The sequence below is a fragment of the Palaemon carinicauda genome, chromosome 21 (assembly GCF_036898095.1).
Source record: "Palaemon carinicauda isolate YSFRI2023 chromosome 21, ASM3689809v2, whole genome shotgun sequence".
Lineage (NCBI taxonomy): Eukaryota > Metazoa > Arthropoda > Malacostraca > Decapoda > Palaemonidae > Palaemon > Palaemon carinicauda.
Window position 1 is genome coordinate 55,741,101 of NC_090745.1, and position 15,913 is coordinate 55,757,013.

Genomic DNA, 15,913 nt, shown 5'->3' on the forward strand with positions numbered 1-15,913 from the left:
TTGCTACATATCTTGCAGCCAACAAATCATGTTGATACGAGAATAGTTACAGTTGGTTTCAAAATATTGGAACCTAGATATATGTCTATTGTAGGCTCTAATGCCTTTAAATATGTGGCCGCCATACTATGCAATATGCTCCCACTATACCTCCGAAATACTGAAGATATTAAGGCTTTCGAGAGGAAACTGAAGACTTTCTTGTTCTTTATGTGCATCAATAATGCGGATTTGACAATAAACGAGCAATGTGCTGTGTGAAATGTTGAATGCTTTTGAACGAAAATGATAAAATGACTGTGGAGGTCCTGTAGAGAGTAGACTTTCCCTGCTGTATATGACCAAAGAAGCAGCCCTTGAAATAAATTGAGTAAAGTAACAAATGAGGCTTATGGACAAACCTCTAGAGATTATTTATGAGTATGCATACTTAGGACAGACAGTATTCCCCCATGACATGAGACCGAAATTAAAAGGACAAGCATGGGATGATGAACCTCTAAACAGACGGGTACCTCAGGGGAGTGTACTGGGCCAAATCTTATTCTGTATCTATTCTATTGGTCTATCAAAAATACTACAAAGGCTTGGAGTGAAGTTCAAACTATTTGCAGATGATACACAATTTTACTTTTCCATAAATGATATAGAGGACACTACTGACACCCTAAACCGAATTCTTATCAGTGTTAGGGAATGGATGCCAATCAAACAGCTCCAATTGAATGAAAATAAATCTGATTTTATGGGGGTTGGAAAGAAAAGCAGCGTAAGAAACTTGGGTGATATTCAAATAAACATAACTAAAAATTCTGCCCCAATATTTTGTCAAGTTTGCGATTTAGGCGTATTTTTCACTGTAACTTGTCTTTCAATGCCCAAATAAATAGTGTCGTAAAAACTACTGGCTATCATCTTTGAAATAGTGCTTTTATAAAGACGTACCTGAATGAACATTCTGTAAAGAAACCTGTGATAAACTGTGGTATTAACAGGATTGACTACTGTAACTCCATCTACTACAAGGTACCATACATGCAAAATAAGAAATAACAAAACATAATAAACATAAGAGCAAGACTGATAAAAGGTGTCCCACCCCGAGAAGGAATCCCTTTTCTACCAGTTGATTTACACTGAGTGCCTATTAAAGCGAGAATTGAATTTTAAATATGTATGATAATCCATCAAGTTATCAGAACCGGATGTCTAAGATTTCCAAGAGAATTACTACATATCGTGCAGCCAACAAATCATGTTGATGCGAGAATAGTTACAGATGGTTTCAAAATATTGGAACCTAGATATATGTCTACTGTAGGCTCTAATGCCTTTGAATATGCGGTCCCCAGACCATACAATAAGCTCCCACTAGACTCCCGAAAGACAAGATATTAAGGCTTTCAAGAGGAAACTGAAGACTTTCTCTTATTCTTCATGTACGTCAATAATGTGGATTTGACAATAAACGAGCATTATACAGTGTGAAATGTTGAACGCTTTTAAACGAATATGATAAAATGACTGTGGAGGTCCTGTAGAGAGTAGAGTCCAAAGAAGAAGCCCGTAAAGTAAATTAAGTAAAGTTAAAAATGAGGCCGATGAACAAACCTCTAGTGATTGTTAATGAATATACGTTCTTAGGACATACAGTATTCCCCTAGGACATGAGACCGAAATTAAAAGAAGGATAAGCGTGGGATGATGAGCTTTTGGTGACTAAAATGAGATTATGAAAAATAAAATGCCATTTTCTCTGAAAAGAAAAGTATTTACTAATGCATCAGAAACTTGGAGGCTTACTGAAGCCTTCGAATATAAAATAGTTACAACTCAACGAGTATGGAAATTTCTTATTCCTGATCAGAATATTAATATCTCGTAGTGTCGTTCAGTTAGCTCTTTATGCATAAATCTTAAAACATTATTTGCGTATCATAAATACTGTCAGGACAAGATAGGAATTCATCACAAAAGAAGAAATGGACCTCCCTATTGAAGGATAAATGTTATAAGTCAAGAAAACAACAGCAAATAGCGAACTCCAAAGCTTGGCAGAAAGGAGACTGAGCAACTGAACTGGTTAATATGACGATTACTGATATCCTCAGAGTAAATAATATACTTCCATTCCAGCTTCCAGGTCCTAATTTCAATCTCATCTTAATTTAAATCTCATATGACCTGGTGTCAGACGACCAAAGCACAAGCTAACAGAAATTTTAAAACTATGCAGAGGTGTTACTCATGGCAAGCATTGTACACCAGGGTGGAACTGCAATATTTAGTAAAATATCAAAAAATCTTAACTTGATATATGTAGAAAAAACATTAGTAACATACAAAGTTCTATATCATGCTAGACAGCTTTCACCCGATAGTAAAAACTAATTGGATAAGATATATGTATTATAACTGACTCAATGTTTGAAACTCTACCCTTCAGTAATATTATTGCCACCGTTCTGTAGCATTTCAGTAAGTTTTATAATCCCCTTCGGACTATCTCTTAATATTTATTCTGATTGGATTATATTTATAAATCTGAGATGAGAGCACCAGTGGTGGGGCCTTGGAGGACATTCAGTGCCGATGTGCAGCTAGGGAAAAATCTGCAATTGCACTATGAAGTAAAAGTTAGAAATAGGTTGAACAGCAAGATGAAAGAAAGGAAGCAGGAATGGAGGTATAATATTTGCTTTTGTAAATAAGTAATCGTCATATTGATCAGTTCAGTGACTATTTTCTGACAATCTTTGGAATTTGTTGTTTACTTTATTTGTCTGACTTATACCATTTATACTTCTAAAGGGAGGTCCATTATTTCCATAACGATTAATCCCACCTTGTCTTGCAGCATATATGATGCACAAATAATGTTCTAAGATTCATCCATAAAGAACTAATTGAACGACGATGCCAGATATTAATATCCAGATCAGGAATAAAAAAAAATTATTAGACTGCAAGCTTTGTCCAATAAGTTTAGATGAAAGTCAGCAGCTGAAGACCAAACAGGAGACCGATATTGAAAACAAGGCAGAATGAAAGAATTTGAAAATTTCTAATTTCTCCAGAATAAACTTTTTCAATAAATCAATTTTTGTGTGCAATTGAAGAAGTGAGGCCAAATATGTTTTCGAACAATAGATTTGTAATCAAGAATCATCCTAGAATTTTAAAGGCTCTAAAATGTAGCGAACAAAACGGTACCCTAGAAAACACTTAAACATTTTATGGAAAAGAAGCAGCTTTTATTAAAATGTGCATGAGAAGATTACAAGTAGTCTACTTTGCAAACATAAATGCTGTCACCGTCTACAACATTTCTGTAAGGTTCATTTCAAATTCACTTTTATATTTCATTGTGCTACTTACATTAAAATTGGTGAATTTATGTGTTGAACGAAGTCTAGTTTAGATAACTATCAATACTAGTAAAAGTAGGAAGCACCAATAATTTGGTAACCCTTTCCTCTATTAAGCATATTATGATGGTCTTCATGGTACCGAAAATGCTCTCTCTCTCTCTCTCTCTCTCTCTCTCTCTCTCTCTCTCTCTCTCTCTCTCTCTCTCTCTCTCTCTCTCTCTCTCTCTCTCTTTTTAAGCTAAAAAAAAAAAATATATATTTAAAAAAATAATAGTGGTGGTATGTACGGAAACAAAAAGGTTAATGTTACAAAGCTTTATTCAACAACTAATGCATGAAATTAAAAGTCAATATAGTTGCATAGAATTCTGTGTTATGAATTTCTTTTGTGTATTTGGAGATTATAAATGTACTAGTGTGATATATGCTTATATTACAGGTGAAGAAGGTGTGCCAATTCAGGTGGATGGAGAAGCATGGACACAACCCCCAGGCATTGTCAGGATAGTTCACAAGAATAGAGTTCAAATGCTTTGCAGAAATAGGGTTAGTGTTGAGCGTTTAAACTTTAACATAGGTTTATGGAAAATATTAAACAATGAAAAATTGTTAGAATTTAACCTCCTCATTTACTAGAACACTGACTTTATTACTGTAAATGTCTGGCTGACTTATTTTACGAGGTGATTTTATGCTCAAGTAAGCGTAACTCTGGTCTTGTTGGGGAGAAGGCACTATCCATTGCATTCGTGTAAATTGTGTGAAGGTCTTGAAAAATATGTACTTCTTTTTAGATATTGTAGCCCACATACCTTTGGTTTGCAAAAACAGAATGATCATTTAGACTGTGGGGCTAATGAAGACAAAGATAGGCTCAGTTGGATGTGAGTGAGATGATCAATAGAATACTGTAGTACTATGCCTACATTTTTTTTTCTATATCAACTAAGCCAACTATATAAACCTTTATAGTCTGAAATTTTAATCAATAACCCAAGTTTCATTTCAAAATGTTTCTTATCTAATATTCAAATTGCTACATGATTTGAAGCTCGAGTTTCTGCATAAAATTTTTTAAAAATTATGATCTGAGTAGATCATCAACTAGCTCAAAAGTTAGATGCAGAGAAGCATTACTTTTGGTAGAGGTTTTTCTTGTGATTACTTTTGTTTTGGGTGCACTAGATGACGGGAAGATATTAAGTTATTATTGAAATAAGAAGCCTATCTTTTTTTATTATCCTACCCAGTATTCAAATTGCCGTTTAACTCAAAGGTAATGGTGGTGGGATATTGGTGAAATATGAGGGGTAGTAAAAAATCTATCATCATCTTACTAAGAAAGGGAAAGAATTCCTTTAACATGGTTGTTTAAACCTTTAAACCCCTACCGAATAAACTTGTTGTCTATAGGGGGAGGTTAGAATGAAAGATATTGCTTGTCTTCTAGAACAATAGCCTGAGAAGTAGCAAGCTAAAAGCCTACAAACATATACTTGCAACGCTAACAGTTTCTATTAGAGAACGAGTTTTTCTGTATCTGCAAGAAACGATAGTTGTTCCATTGAAATCCTCTACGGAAAAGAATACCCACTCATTTGAGGTTTTATTTCTCAAAAATATAGCATTTTCATAACAAAACGAGAAGGGGTTGTTTATCTATTAAGGATAGCAAGTAATTATAAATAACACATTATGTAAACAAAATCATATAGTCTGCATTCATCATTCATGTAGAGTACACATTCACTGTGAAATAGGAAGAGAATAGCTCTGTAGTGTTCCCAGAATATGTTAAGTACCAGAAGGTAAGGCCTATCCAAAAGGAAAACTCTTAGCTATCAGTATACCATTAAAAAAAAAAAAAAAAAAAAAACCTACATACGATGTTGCATGTTGTTTCTGGAGTTTCGTGAAATTTTAATCACAGAAACAGGAGTCAAATAAAATTTTCTTTAGTTATAGCTGATAAGTAGAGAAGCTGTGAATTATTCAAAACAGTATCCATCCTGGATTAAGAACGACTTAAACAACCAATTTTTCTGTGAATCAGACATTGAGATATGATCCACAGATATCCTAAGTATGGTGAGATATATTCGAGATTAAGGGTTAGGCCTAGGACTCAAAGCCATAAACATTAGATGTGAGGACTCACAAGGTAGAAAGTGCACAAAGGCCATAGTAGAGTATGAAGCATAGTGCATCAAAGTCAGGCTTTTCATATGGTTTTAAGAAGTTGATGCATATCCCTAGAATTTGGGCCCTAAGTTAATCCAAAAGAGAAAAAAACCTTTGGTACTCATATGCAGACACTGAGGAACTAAAACTTGTTTTATAATCCAGTAGCATCATGCCTCTGAAGCTTTCCTTAAGGGAGATGCTTAGAAGCTGAATCAAGACATGTAAGCCACTAGCAGCTACTCTTATGTAAAAGTCACAAGCTTAGGCCGTTATTTAGCCGCTCTAAGTTATTTTTTGCCTAGGCAGAAAATTTCTCATATCTTGTATGTCTTCAAACTTATGATGCATGTGAAATGTTATAGAAGCATATTATACCACATGTATTTAGAGTCCCTCTGAACTAAATTTACCACTAGTGTCTTTATACTGTATTAAGAGGACTTCATCACCATTATGCAGTTTGTGCCTGAATCTGTAATATTGCTGGTGTCAGATAGGTCAGTTTCTCCGTTAAGCTAATCTTGATAATAGAATTAACTGTGGTTTACATAGCTGGACAGATTTAGCTTAGCTAAATCATCACATAATTTTCTCCACTTTCTTCATACACCGGACAACACTAAGCTAACCGGGCAATTCTTCTTCGCTTAAGGAGTTAACTACTGGTTTGTTATAGTTCAGTGGATACTTTCCACTTGGTCAGGGTAGAAGAAACTCTTTAGCTATGACAAGCAGCTCTTTTAGTAGGACACTCCTAAATCAAACCATTGTTCTCTAGTCTTGGGAGTGTCATAACCTTTATACTCCATTGACTTAGAGTTCTCTTGCTTGAGGGTACACGCAGACACTATTTTATTGGTTTTCTCTTTCTCTTATTTTTTTTATCTTATAAATGGTGCGTTTATCAGAGGTTGCCTTTTCCCCATCTGTTTCTGTATCTTCCTCTGATATCCATTTTCAAAACCATCGTTACTGTCCTTCCTTCAGTTAAAGAGCTTATCCTAGAGGGTGCTAAGTCTTCATGGTCTTCAGCATATTGACCAATTTCATCCCCTAAAAGCTAAAATCCTTACTATGTACCCTTTACAAATTATAAATGATCTTAGCATAGAAATGGATGGCAGGAAAAGCCAATGGAGGATACAGAACAATGGCCCTCCAAAAGGGTCAGTGTTGGCGCCGATGCTATTTAATATCTATACAAATGACCAGCCACAGTACACCAGAACATCTGCAGGTACATATATGCAGATGACTTGTGCATTTCCACACAATCTGACTCCTTCACCACCATCGGAGAAATACTGTCAAACGCCTCAACTGCTCTCTACACCTACAACAAAAAGTGGCACCTCAATGCCAATCCAAGCAAAACACAGGTTTGTGCCTTCCACCTGAACAATCACCAGTTGAACAGAAACCTAAGGATCAAATGGGGTGACAAAGAACTGGAAAATCACCCTACCCAGTCTACTTAGGTGTCACCCTTGACAGAATGATCTCCTTTAAAGAGCACACAAATAAAAGCAAACAGAAAGTAGCAACTAGGAGCAATCATCTCAGCAAACTCGACAACACCAGTTGGGAAACAGATTCGGAGACTGAAACAAACAGCCCTAACACTTTTTTACTCTACTGAGAATTACTGTGCACCAGTGTGGGCAAGATCAACCATGTGCATAAGGTAGACCCAGAGCTAAATAAGTCCTGTTGGATTATTATTGGTGCCCTATGATCAATTCTTCTACCATCTTCATACAAAATAGCCAGTATCCCATCACCCCATATCCTACGAGAAACAGTAGCAAAAATTGAAAAGAATAAACAAGCTAAGGACCCTAGGCACCGATTGCACGATTACCAGGAAGACTGAAATCCTTCTAAAGCAGTGATTCCCAACCTTTTTGTGACCAAGTACCACTTGGAGGTCCGGTACAGTCGCCGCGTACCACCTGGTTCCAGAGAAACTAAATTCGATCAGATACCACTTTATTTCTATAATTGTAAAAATAGAACACGCAAATTAACTAAGAAAACAACAACTCAATGCGAGGGCTGTATCTGCTTCTTCTCCACCACCGGGGCATGACTTTGCTCACAGCACATCGGAAATCATGCCTGGGCGCAGCAAGACGGTTCCGGCTCTTCGACTTGATGGCCATGAAGGCTGAGAACCCCTGCTCGCACTCCCACGTCGAGGGGAAAATCAGTAGCTGGGAAACAGCGTGACGAGCTAGCGTCGGGTACGAGGAGGCCATGCTCACCCAGAAGTTTAAAGGAGAGCATTCTTTGTGCTTCGTCTTTGCTGTCTCGTCAGCCTGGATATCTATGAGTTCCTCTTGTTCCCCGGTCCCAACAGGCAGATCGGCTGGATCAACGGAGAACGGATTGGCGACGTAGGCACAACATGTCACATCCGGGAAGTAATGCTTCAATTCAGACTTGAGTAGTGAGAGGTGATGGGCTCCCTCTCAAGGGTAGTCAGGAGTTCGAACATTCCATAGCGTTTGCTCTCCACCAGGGCTGCCGAAACGTGGAATTTACGTCATCAATACGGCTAATCTACTCCACATCTTGATCAAGTGTGGAATGTGGAATCCGAGTGCTGATAAATTCCACACTTTGTAAATAGATGATGTATGTCGATTAAAATGTAATAAAAAGTAATAAGTAATTAATATGAGTGTTTTATTATTCATTTCCCCCGTGATATCTATATAGAAATTACAATAATTGTAAAGTCTATGAAAGTGTGGATGCTATGGGACTAGGAGGCTCAGTGGAGTTCAGCGCTTGATGTTGCCGACTCACCGAAACTGATTATTTAATTAATTAATTAATTGGAATTGCAGCACAATAGTTGCCTTTTGACGAACTAATTCGTCAGCTCAAGAAAAATATAAAAGTTTCTTTTTTTTTTTTTTTAGTATGATAGCACATTCCTCCTCAGTTCAATTTAGTGTAACTGACAAACGTTATCAAGTGAGACTTAGAGAGGTGAAACTGGGACTAATCAGCGACACCGCTGAGCGTAGAGCCCTGCTCTCCACGTTCATGACCCCGAAAGTGTTCGCGTACCACCTGGAAGGCCCTCACGTACCACAGGTTGGGAACCACTGTTCTAAAGCTTTGCAATGTGGATGAACTAGAACCATCCAGGCAGGTGCTCTCAGAATAGAAAGTATCACAGAATAGAGAAGGAGCGGGAAAGTCACTGATGGCCATCCATTGAGGCACTGCCCAGCCCAAACAAAAGCCTGCCCAGCGGAATAACCCTCACCAGAAAGGACTGGTTACTCCTAAACAGGGCAAGGGTAATATTGGGAAAATGGAGATAACTACCACAAATGGGGATTAGCCACAAACCCTGAATTCTCATGTGGGGCAACACCACAAACAATGGAACACATCTTATGAGGGTGCCCACGGGACCCTCATTGTTCAGATCAAGAACTCAGAGAGGCTAACGGCAACACCCTCCTGTGGGTTCGATATTAGCCCGATAAGAATGATGATGATCTGACATTTTGCCTTTAGCCTCTGAGTTTTACGAGTTACTATATATGTACAACAACAACAAATGTAGCTGTGTCTAGTCCACTGTAGGACGAAAGGCCTCAGCCATGTTTTTATTTATGTCTAGGTTTTGGCCATTTCATCACTACGCGAGCCATTGCAGATTTGTGGTGGAGGTCGACTTGTCTGATCGCTCACAGCAAATAAACCTAGTATGAGTGCCCCTAACTAATACAGCTTTACTAATCATGACAATACATAAACGTTTTCATCACATTAAGGTATCCCTCACTCAGAAAGGGAACTTCGTGTGTAGTTGTGTACGTATTGTTTTTGTTATCCTTATTGTCAAGTTTGTTTTCAATTATGATGAAACTTTTTTTTAATTTGTTTTAGTTATTATTCTGTATGGAAATACTGAGCAAAATTCAGTACCAGTACATCATAGAATTTGTCTGTGTTGTCTAATGTATTGCAATATTTGTGTACTACATGGCAATATTAGAGACCTTACAGTTGTCTCCAGACTGTAAGATATTTTATTATGTTCAGAAACGTTTGAACACCTTATTACAGGTTTAAAGAAATCAATCATTTGGAAACTGGTGCAATTCATAGAGCAAGGAGAATGGTAGTGTTTATTAGGGCTGAATGCCCTGCTTCTCATAAATCCTGCTATGAATATGAATATCATGAGATGTTGTCGGGAGGACCATGCGTCATCTCGCAACAATCGCCGAATTCGGGTGCACCATACGTTACGTCCCAGGAAAGAAAAACCCAGTCGCGGACGCCCTTTCAAGGATTGAAATTGACGCAATCCACCTGGGAATCGACTACGCCAATCTCGCAACCGAACAACGCACCAACCGAGAAGCACAGGATCACCTGACGGGGCCATCCGCGCTCAAGATAAGTGCAATTCCCCTCGGACCAGCAGGAGTAACTATTCTTTGCGACACCAGCACCGGCCGCCCACGTCCCTGGATACCAGCCTCCTGCAGAAGGAAAATATTCGATATCACCCATGGACTTTCACACCCCTCAGGACGCACCACCGCTCGCCTTCTGTCTGAAAAGTTCGTCTGGTCAGGGATAAAAAAGGACACCCGGGAATGGGCGAAGTCATGCATCAACTGCCAGTCAAGCAAAGTCAGCCGTCACACCGAATCGGGGGTAGGCAATTTTCCCCAGCCAAAAAGACGTTTCGGTCACATACACATCGAAGTCGTGGGACCATTGCCCCTTTCTGGATCTGCTCGCTACCTGCTTACAATCATCGATCGCTCCACGAGGTGGTTGGAGGCATTGCCGATGACCGAAGCTACGACTCAAGCATGCGACGAAGCCCTCTTGTAAAGCTGGGTGAGCAGGTTTGGTGTTCCTGACGACATCACGACAGACAGAGGCCCCGCTTTCCTCTCAGAAATATGGCTCGCTTTGGCGAACCTGATGGGGACGACGCTCCACAGCACCACGGCATACAACCCCGCGGCAAACGGCATGGTCGAAAGAACTCACCACGCCCTCAAGGCGTCCCTGATGGAGAGCTGCACCGACGGGGACTGGAAATCACGACTTCCTTGGGTACTCCTTGGGTACTCCTTGGCCTTCGCACCGCCCCTCGCGCAGACGGCGAACCTTCGCCCGCCGAAAAGGTTTACGGGGAGGCGCTCGCAGTTCCTGGCGAATTCTTTCTTGATAGAACGTTGATCTCGTCGTCCTCAGGGGCCATTGCCGAGGAGTCTACGGAAGAGCAGCTGCTGAAGGAGGAGAACGAAGGCGGTGCTGACGATGATGCTCCGAGGCGAGATGCTTTGGAGGCCTCGTGGAGCTTCTGAGCCTTCGACAGGAGTTCGTTCATCGGGAGCGTGTCGGCGTCTGTCAATTGGGCCCTTACGTCCTGTGGTAGGCGTCGAAGAAAGATCTCGCGAGATAAGCTAATCTCACGTCGTCGGCCGTTGCTGTCTGTTTCGGGGAGCATAAGCAGCCCGGATAACTCATCCCATGCCTCGACAGGAGAGGTGTCACCCATGGGCTTGCCGGCGAGGTCCAGGACTTTCTGTGCCATTGCTGAGACGGAGAGGGAGTAGATACCGATGAGTTTCGTTCTCAGGTCGTCGTATGAAACTTGGCCGGCCTGGGCGTCGAGCCATGGGGAAATCTTGTCGAATACCTCTTCAGGTATGGAGGTGAGAACGATGTTAGCCTTGGCGCAGGAGTCGCTGAGTCTAGCGACTCGGAAGAGTACGTCTGCTTTCAGGAACCAGGAAGCGGTGTTGTGTTGAGAAAAGGGCGGCAGTTTGACTTAAGGCGTGGAGGCGAGGCTGTTGGGTGCGATGGGCATGTTGCTTCCTGCATCGTGGCCAGACGACGAGTCGGCGAAGAGGTGAGAAGTTGATATGTCGGTTAAGCTCATCCTACTGCCTTACATGCACCGAAGTGTGGGAGAACCAAAGGCAGGCTCACGCCTAAGGTAACGGAGTATAGAGAGGGTAGCACGGTCGTAATAAGTCCGTTAATGGCAAAGCCAAAACCGCTGATGCTACTTACAACTCCAGGGTCACCAGTTGTAAGAACAATGAGACAAGCGTCACCAAGATCAACTGATACTTTATTCAAATGTGCGTGGGAGTATATTACAAGGTGCGGACGGAAAGGTAGGATGGCGCTGGCGCCAAATCAGATTGAATTGCCCACCAAAATATATGTGTTTTCTTACACTTACAAATATACGAATTATGAGTTAACAGAAACATGTAATGAAATAATACATATGTCAAAATGTAGCTCTGATAGAGCGGAATACATATACATGGGAAACCACGGTGTGGCGAAAGGAAAATTCAAATAAATAAACAGTTTGTTGATTTTCTGGACGAAGAAGGGAGCGGTGTCCTTACAATATATATATATATATATATATATATATATATATATATATATATATATATATATATATATATATATATATAATCTCAAAAAGACTAGAATGGCATTTTAATTGATCCTTTGCATTTTAATTTGTCCCAATTACATAAAAATGTTGAACCGGTTATTCTCTTGAATGAAAATCTGGTCAAAATAATAATGTGGTACAACCCGGGAATGTAAATGGTGCACCACCCATAAATCTGCACTCTTTAGTGTGGACTTAACAGGTGGCTCTGTCACTCACTGTCCAGAGGAAAGAGCCTCTTTGGCTGATGCATCAGCTTTTAAGTCCTGTAAAATTAAAACACTCTTGATGGACCTTGATGCTGTCATGGGTAGATACAATACTTTTAAAGGATATGTTTTTAAAGACAAAATATCTATTCCCAAAGTGTGAGCAGCGAGCTACGTCCCTTTCTGGGCAAACCTGTCATCACTTCACTGTCATCAGCATTTTGAAAGTAAACCAAGCCTCGCCGAGAGCACCTGCCGTGATAAGGGAACTGTCCTGTTTTGACCAAGATATCATCGTCTTAATTAGTGGAGTCAGCATATTTTGAGAAACCGAGCCCTTTTGTTACGACTTAACATGTGGTCTAGATTGCATCAGAAATTTCTTCTAGAAGCTTCCATGGTGTGATCGAAGTTGGCATTTTTGAGGAAGCCATTAGAGATACAGAATTGTTAAAAAGAATGCCTTCTATGGAAATGACCACTGCCCACTGTAATTAACTCTGTCCATACATGGGTATATAAACTTCAAGAAGAGAGTGTCCAAGAAAGATAGGACAGGCCATAAGACAAGAGAGGAACTATGTACAAAGCAGATAAGATCCAAGTCCTAATGAGATAAGAAACAGAGAAGACCAGAAGTCTAATAGAGCCAGATTTCAACCTTCCCTTCAGACAACAAAAGCCTATCTTCCAAAAATCCTGTTATGGCCGAGAAGAAGAGACAAATTGAAGCAGCCAGCCCTCCCTGTTTGTGACCAGAAGTAGCCAACACTGCCTACAGCCTGCCTTAGTTCAACACTATCATTGAATTCTTGGAAGAAGACCTCTGATGTCCCTTCTTGATGCCACCCTTTTTGTGACGTCTTTGGATCCCGTCATCGTGCCAGTTTTATCTGAACTTTAGCTGCCCTTCTGCTGCGTTCTTAAGCCTTACTTCAACAGTATCATCGAATTCTTGGAAGAAGACCTGTAATGTCCCTTCTTGATGCCACCCTGTTTGTGACGTCTTCGAATCCGGTCATCGTGCCAGTTTCATCTGGACTTCAGCCGCTCTTCTGCAATGTTCTCAAGCCTGAAGTCTCTGTACCAGTATCGTCTCAGCAGCTGCAGAAAACTATTCCTTAAGTATTTTTATCTTACTGACTGGGTCCCCTTTTCTTTTGATTGATTTGATTTGTCAGTTAAAGTAACCGAAGAAGTAACGTTAATTTTCTTTGTAAGAGTGTGAATAAACATGTTGTGTTTTTTCGTTTGCTTCTTTTTATATTCATTTCCCATGTTTTGTTGGTTGTTGTTGTATACATTTATTTTACTTATTAAAAGAACCTGTAACGATTTTAAGATCATAACAGATTTCAATGGAGGTATTAGCCCGAATAGTATTTTTCCTTTTTTTTTTAATAAAGATCACCTGTTTCTTACCGCTTGAGGTGTCTGTTATTTTTCGTAATTTAGCAAGAAGAGGATCATTTTGTCCTTGTTGAAGAATTGGTAATGTTACTCCATTAGATAAATATGTTTGTGATAGCTCTAGCCCAGCTGATTACTGCCCATTTTTCATAATTACTATATTATCAAAAGTTTATTAACATCTTTTCACAAAGCATCTAGATAGGGTTGCTGAAGGTAATAATCTGTTCCTTAGTTTGTAATTTGCCTCTTGCATGTGATGCCCTTCCAACAATTTTCAATGCTTTAAAGAAATACCTTGATTGTGGTCAGGAAGTTTGACTGATTTTGATTTTAGTGCTATCTTTGTTAACCATGAGGCCCTTGTTTTCACACTCAAATAGTTGGGAGTAGGATAAAGAATATTCGGCGCTTTGGCAAGGGGCACACACACAGGAAAGATGAACTGAATCCAAGTAAAACCTATTTTTTTCCATAGAAGCATTATCATGGAGAATGATGAGCCATAGACATACCTTGGCAACGTGGAAAGGTTGAATAATGATAAATATAATTCAAAGTTGATTAACACGAAATATTCCCCCGAAAATAATTACTAGAAACACGAGGAAAAATTTGGCCACGACCAATTAAATATGAAGCTTTGTTTATGTATTTGCCGGACACCCAATGGCCACTGAACCTAATTGGTACTCGCTTCTCGGTAGCTGGTAGGTGTTTAACGGTTTAATATGAATGTGGGAGGCTATTTATCTTTAATTTTTGTTTTATTCAGAGGTCATCAAGTTGATACTGCCCGTAAAGAGATTGTTCTGTTTAGAGGTAAGTATGGATATAATATATTCTAGTTTAAAAAGATGATGGGATCTCTTGGATTTGTTTAATTTGAGATCAACATAGGAGGCATAACAAAACTATGGAAATTGAATGAGTCGGAGGAATCCAACACATTGTCTTGTTAAAACATTTTCAAATTTTAATAATCGGCCATGGGCTTTTTCGATGACACTTTACATAAAAAAAAATTGAAGGATTATTTGACCTTTCTAATTTTAATGTCTTATATGTTCATTGGTTCTTACGCCTATAGTGTTGGCGTCGCTGATTCGGTATGGCCGATTCGACATGGAAATTTTTCGATAGAGGAACGATTATCTTTTACAGTCAATTTTTCTCTCTCTCTCTCTCTCTCTCTCTCTCTCTCTCTCTCTCTCTCTCTCTCTCTCTCTCTCTCTCTCTCTCTCTCTCTCTTTTAAACCTAGATTCATTATACAATTATGTATTATTCATTTTTATTTTATATATACTATATATATATATATATATATATATATATGTATATATATATATATATATATATATATATTATATATATATATATATATATATATATATATATATATATATATATATATATATATATGTATATATATATATATATATATATATATATATATATATATATATATATATATATATATATATATATATATATATATATATATATATATATATATATATATATATATATATATATATATATATATATATATATATACATACATACACCTGAGTCGATTAATGGATGATTATTAATCATTTGGATTTAGCCTCTTGGATATTGTTTATTTGACACTAATTATTCAATTTGCTTTCGCATGCGTTCTATCTCTATTTTTAGTTGTCTTTATTAAGTTTATTTAGCTGAAAAAAAGGCAGTGTTAGAGTGCAGACCTCCGACACGGTAACTTATTTCTCGAAACCACCTTGCCTTTCCCAGAATCATTTTAGACCTTAGGCGTATAGGAAGTCTGTGTGACAACTGTGATGAGCCAAGAGTAGGTTGTGACTCAAAAATCGAGATGAAAACAACTGAGTGGCTTTATTACAGAACATCAAGATTATATACACACCAAGTCCCGGTAAGAAGGTCACAAAATACAACCGGCAACCGGTTCTGTTAACAGTTAACAATGAAGTAGGCAGACATGTTATTACAAGTTGCTGTCAGTGTGAGGGGAGAGTGAAGATACAAAGGATAATATTTACAATAAAGAGAAATGTCGTTACTATGTACGATCGTGTGACACACGGGTGGTACATGGCTCCCTCCCTAAAAAGGAAATACAATAAATGTAAAATAGGGCGCCCTGATCTAGAGAGGCGAACTGTAGGCGTGTCATTCAATGGAGACCCAGTTTTCTTTGCCCAAATGTTTAGTAGGATTGCTTTCGGATTGTGTTGGATCACAAGGAAAGAGCCTG

General features: G+C 38.8%; 1 protein-coding gene across 1 annotated transcript in view; it reads left to right on the plus strand.

The window, feature by feature from the left end:
• Nucleotides 1-15,913, plus strand: part of LOC137614911 (diacylglycerol kinase eta-like) — a 773,025-nt gene that overhangs the window by 467,398 nt on the left and 289,714 nt on the right. The window contains exon 15 of the mRNA XM_068344565.1: nt 3,811-3,917. Within this exon, the coding sequence (XP_068200666.1) occupies nt 3,811-3,917 (107 nt within the window). The remainder of the gene's footprint in view (nt 1-3,810; nt 3,918-15,913) is intronic.